General features: G+C 71.2%; 3 protein-coding genes across 3 annotated transcripts in view; 1 reads left to right on the top strand and 2 right to left on the bottom strand.

Annotated features, from left to right (window-relative positions):
• Nucleotides 1-471: 471 nt before the first annotated feature.
• Nucleotides 472-1,894, bottom strand: EMIHUDRAFT_372736 (hypothetical protein). Its single transcript, XM_005793453.1, has one exon. The coding sequence runs from the start codon at nt 1,860-1,862 to the stop codon at nt 771-773; it is 1,092 nt and encodes a 363-aa protein (XP_005793510.1). The 5' UTR covers nt 1,863-1,894; the 3' UTR covers nt 472-770.
• An 84-nt stretch (nt 1,895-1,978) lies between these two features.
• Nucleotides 1,979-3,119, bottom strand: EMIHUDRAFT_372734 (hypothetical protein). The gene is made up of 2 exons (XM_005793452.1): nt 2,385-3,119; nt 1,979-2,343 (listed from the first exon to the last, which is right to left on the bottom strand). Exons 1-2 carry the CDS (start codon nt 3,087-3,089, stop codon nt 2,068-2,070), a joined length of 981 nt encoding a protein of 326 aa, XP_005793509.1. The 5' UTR covers nt 3,090-3,119; the 3' UTR covers nt 1,979-2,067.
• A 236-nt stretch (nt 3,120-3,355) lies between these two features.
• Nucleotides 3,356-4,712, top strand: part of EMIHUDRAFT_250925 (hypothetical protein) — a gene marked incomplete at both ends in the record, with an annotated part of 2,352 nt that continues 995 nt past the window's right edge. Inside the window, 2 exons of the mRNA XM_005793451.1 lie at nt 3,356-4,024; nt 4,097-4,603. Coding sequence (XP_005793508.1) covers nt 3,356-4,024; nt 4,097-4,603 — 1,176 coding nt within the window. The remainder of the gene's footprint in view (nt 4,025-4,096; nt 4,604-4,712) is intronic.

The raw sequence follows: 4,712 nt of genomic DNA, 5'->3' as shown, positions 1-4,712 counted from the left end.
GTACCTGACCAAGCGCACCATAGCTCGAAAGTTGAAACGGCACTCAGCCCGAGCCCCTCCGGGCGCTCGATCGTATGCTCGTGGAGGCGTCGCGCGGCCGCAGTCTTCGCAGCGGCGGCCGCCGCTGCGGTGGATGCGGGCCGGAGAGAAGGCCGCGCGCGCGGCCAGGGGCCAGGGGCTGGCTCTGGCTCGGGCGAGGGCGATCCCGGTTGTCCCTCCGCGGGCGCCTCTGGTCATGACCGCTTGCTCGACGGCTGGGTTGTGCGTGCGCGCGACTCTCGAGTCGTCGGCGAGTAGTGTGCGCGGGCGGTGGGTGCCGTGGAGATTAGGGGAGATCGCTTTGAGCTGCGGGAGATGTTTGGGAGAACGACCAACGAGAGATACAGACACGGCGGTGCGGTGTCTGGAGTAACATCTCAGAGATTGAGCAGCGCAGGGGGTGTGCACCTGCCCCCCCATCTCCGGTCCAACGAGTAGAAACATGTTTCCAAAAAGCAGCTACGCCCCGACACGACGACGAGACTCACTCTCCTCGCACTTCCTCGCAGCAACCAAGGTCCAAGGATCGGGCGGGAGAGGAATTAGCTCAGCGAGAGACACGCACTCACACTCACACACACACACAGACACACACACACACAGAGAGAGAGAGAGAGAGCGAGCGAGCGAGCGAGAGAGCGAGCGAGCGAGAGAGAGAGCGAGAGTACAGTACAGTGATCAACAGAGACCCCCACCCACACGCCGCGCAGTGTGGGAAGCGACGACGAGACTCACTCCTCGCACTCGCAGCACGGATCCAACGGGAGGAACGAGGGGCCGCCCAGGCAGCCCCCGGGGCACGCGCAGCCGTTACGGTGCGCGTCCTGCCCGCCGCCCGGCATCGGCGCATCCTCCGCCGCCGGGGCCGGCGGCTCGCCCGGGATTGTCGCGTCCGTCATCGGCGCGCCCGGCATCGGCGCGTCCGGCGGCGCGCCCGGCATTGGCGCATCGTCCGCCGCGGACCGCGGCGGCCCATGCGCCCCACAGTAGGGCACGGCCACGCCAGGCGTCGCCCGCAGGAACGCGGCAAAGGAGTCGTGGTCGAACGTGCCCTCCATGATGGCAAGCCGCGTCGCCGCGTGGGGCGGGCGGTCGATGGCGTCGACGACGACGACGCCCCACGCGTGCTTGACGGCGTCAGCCTGCTCGAGCCCGCGCAGCCACTCCGCCGCGTCCTTCGCGGTGCACTCGTTGTACGACGACGTGCGGGCGGCGAGCATGCGCCGCATCGCCAAATAGTCGCAGTCGCTGCAGCCGGCGCGCTGCACCACGGGCGGCAGCGTGTAGCGCGTCACGGCCGGGAGGCAGAGGGCGTCGCTGCACGCCGGGCAAAGGGCCAGGTGGCGGAGCGCGAGCCCCGCGCGAGTGCGCCGCGAGTGCGCGAGAGCCGCCGCTAGGCGGCGGTAGCTCTCATAGAGAGCGCCTGCGGGCTGCTGCTCGCGCAGCGCCACCTCGAACGCGAACTTTGCGTCCGCGACGAGCTGCGGCGCGTGCGGCGACTCGCCGTGCGCCTCTGCGTCCGCCTCGCGCAGCGTCAGCGCGACGCCGCGCCGCGCGCCGAGCAGCCGCGCGCGCGTCAGCCAATGCGACGGCCAGCACTGCGGCAGCAGCAGCTCCTGCCCATCGGCGCCGCGCCAGGGCTGCTGCTTGAGCTTTGGGTCGGCGCGCCATTGCGGCGGCTTGGGGAGGCACTGCCGGTACCACAGTAGCAGGCGCGCGTCGAGCTGTTGCGTGGACAGCGAGTCCGGGTCGCACGAGAAGGCGTTCGGGTCAGCGTACGGGCCCTCCATCGCAGCCAGCTCGTAGTGCATCTCAGCGCCCATGCTCGGCGGCCTGTGATCGCCGCCGTACGTCTGCAGGAGCCGCCGCACCTCGCGGACGATGGTCCTGTTGAAGGCGATGGTGGTGTTGTCCTTCTCGACCGCCTCCGTCGCCTCCCCCTCGCCCAGCGGCTTGTCGGCCGTTTGGTACGCGTCCTTTGTCTCGACGGTGCCTCCGTCGGCCGCGTCGAGAACGCCCAGCAAGGCATCAGTGGCGATGGAGAGCGTGCGCGCTGACGCCTCGCGAGCCGCCTCCCCCTCCCCCTCCTCCTCGCCGTCGTCCAGCTGCTCGAACAGCCGTGCAGCCGTCTTTCCTGCCTGCGCTCGCCGCACCGCGTTCAGCTCCTCCTCGGCCGCCGCGCCCTCCGAGGCCTCCGCCGCCGCCGCGGCGGCGGCGGCGGGCGACGGCGTCGCGGTGGCGGCGGCGGCAGCCGCAGCCTTGCTCTCCGCCCGCTTCGCCGCCTCCAGCAACTTCTTGTGACGCCTGCGTCGCGCGGCTTCGGCTCGCGAGCGGTTCTTGGGGTCGGGGTCAAACTCGACGGGCGAGATGTCCCAGCGGTCACGCGCGTAGGCCTCGCCGAGCGCGCGCACGACCCTTGCCCACAGCTTGCACTCCGCCTCGACGTCGCCCTGGAAGTGTGGCACCCTGTGCCACGGCCGCTCCGGGTTGTCCTTCTCGAGCTCCCGGTCGTAATCCTCGTGGCGCGCGGCAAGGACGGCGCGCCAGCGCTGCTCCATCTGCGCAGGCCGGGGCCGCTCGACCATGAGCGCGTCCATCTCGACGTCCGCGTTCTCCTTCTCGCCGCCGCCGCCGGCGAGCGGCTTGCGCCGGCGCCGGCGGCCGGACGCCGCCGCCGGCGCAGGTGCGGGCGGAGTCGCGCGCCCCGTCTCGTTGTCGGGCGACTCCTCGCCGCCGGCGGCGTCGGGTGCGGCGACGTCGGCCTGCGAGTCGCGAGGGCGGCCTGCACCGGCGGCGGTCCGCAACGTCTCGCGGCGCGCCGCCAGCCACGCCGTGAACTCATGGGCGATGTCGCTGTCGTCGGGCGGCTGGTACAAGCTCGGCTGGATGTGGTCCATGAAGGCCTCCATCTCGGCCGCGGTCACGTCGTCGGGCGCGTCGACGGGCTGCAAGGCCGTGGACCGCACGGCGGGGCGGCTGCGCCAGGACTGGCGCGTCGCTGACGACGAGCCGAAGCAAAAAGAGCTGGACGACGGCAAGCCCGGCTGCATTCTCGCGCCGGGACGGCGATCCTGGTCGAGCACGAGACGCCGCCTGCTTTCGGATGCTTTCTTTCTTGATTCCGTTTGTTGCAAACGGAATCAGTTGCAAAACCCTGAATAAAAAAACAAAACGCGAAAATCCCCTTTGCAGCCAAGCCTACCGGGCACCTAATTTCGGGGTCGCTAAGTGCCCGGGGCCGAGCGCATCTTTTATTGCAGTGGTCGCTTGCAGTGGTCGCTTGCAGTGGTCGCTTGCAGTGGTCGCTTGCAGAGGTATGCCGGCGAAGCGTAAGAGGTCTTTGAACGCCGCGACTGAGGCTCGCGCGGTCAAGGCCCGCGCGGAGTCAGAGGAGGCAGCACCCAAGTGCACGGCGATCCTGCGGCGGATCCCCAACACGTACTGGCCCGCCGGCCAGGCGCCGCCCCGGGACGTCTCTCCGCAGGGCCTCGTCCGCTCGTCCAACCTCGACGGCTCCATCTTGGCGGCCCTCTCGCTGGTCCGCTCTCTCATGCCGGGCGCGTCCAACACCGACTTCGCATCGCTTCTCGTGCTGGCCTCGCCCGCGGAGGACTCCCTGGGATTGTCCACCGCCGTCGCGCAGCTGGGCGGCGAGGCGAGGGGGCCTCGCGCCGCGCTCGCGCTGCTCAAGGCGGTTCTCGGCACGCTCGAGGCGCTGCACGTGGAGGGCACGAGGCAGCTGCTCGACGAGGCGCGGGAGGCGCTCGCCGGCGGGGCGGCGCCTGCGGCGCTCCTCACGCGCCTCGTCGCACTGGCGCGCGGGGATTGGATGCTTCGGCTTGGCGGCGCTTACTTTGGCCCCGGCGGTTTGCAGTTCCTGGCGGCCGAGGACGCGCCCGTCAAGCCGTCGAGCGTCGCCGAGGCAGCGGCGCGCGTGCTGCTGCGGCGGCTGCGGGAGCAGCGCGATGTGCCGGTCGAGTGCTCGGTGATGGTGCGGGACATTCTCGGCTCATTCGGGCCCGCCGGCCAGGCGCCGCCCCGGGACGTCTCTCCGCAGGGCCTCATCTACTCGTCCAATCTCGACGGCTCCATCTTGGCGGCCCTCTCGCTGGTCCGCTCTCTCATGCCGGGCGCGTCCAACACCGACTTCGCATCGCTTCTCGTGCTGGCCTCGCCCGCGGAGGACTCCCTGGGATTGCCCACCGCCGTCCCGCAGCTGGGCGGCGAGGCGAAGGGGCCTCGCGCCGCGCTCGCGCTGCTCAAGGCGGTTCTCGGCACGCTCGAGGCGCTGCACGTGGAGGGCACGAGGCAGCTGCTCGACGAGGCGCGGGAGGCGCTCGCCGGCGGGGCGGCGCCTGCGGCGCTCCTCACGCGCCTCGTCGCACTGGCGCGCGGGGATTGGATGCTTCGGCTTCGCTGCGAGCGCGGTGGCCACGGCGGTTTGCAGTTCCTGGCGGCCGAGGACGCGCCCGTCAAGCCGTCGAGCGTCGCCGAGGCAGCGGCGCGCGTGCTGCTGCGGCGGCTGCGGGAGCAGCGCGATGTGCCGGTCGAGTGCTCGGTGATGGTGCGGGACATTCTCGGCTCATTCGGGCCCGCCGGCCAGGCGCCGCCCCGGGAAGTCTCTCCGCAGGGCCTCGTCCGCTCGTCCAACCTCGACGGCTCCATCTTGGCGG

Source organism: Emiliania huxleyi, assembly GCF_000372725.1.
Source record: "Emiliania huxleyi CCMP1516 unplaced genomic scaffold EMIHUscaffold_1007, whole genome shotgun sequence".
NCBI lineage: Eukaryota > Haptophyta > Isochrysidales > Noelaerhabdaceae > Emiliania > Emiliania huxleyi.
This window is presented reverse-complemented; position numbering and strand designations above follow the sequence as displayed.

What these genes read in the sequence shown, in the direction of transcription:
- EMIHUDRAFT_372736 (XM_005793453.1), bottom strand. Translation starts at nt 1,862, where the DNA reads ATGGGCGCTGAGATGCACTACGAGCTGGCTGCGATGGAGGGCCCGTAC.
- EMIHUDRAFT_372734 (XM_005793452.1), bottom strand. Translation starts at nt 3,089, where the DNA reads ATGCAGCCGGGCTTGCCGTCGTCCAGCTCTTTTTGCTTCGGCTCGTCG. An exon ending in CGCCCGTCGAGTTTGACCCC is followed by an intron (nt 2,344 to 2,384) that starts GACCCCAAGAAC and finishes CGCGCGACGCAG; the next exon opens with GCGTCACAAGAAGTTGCTGG.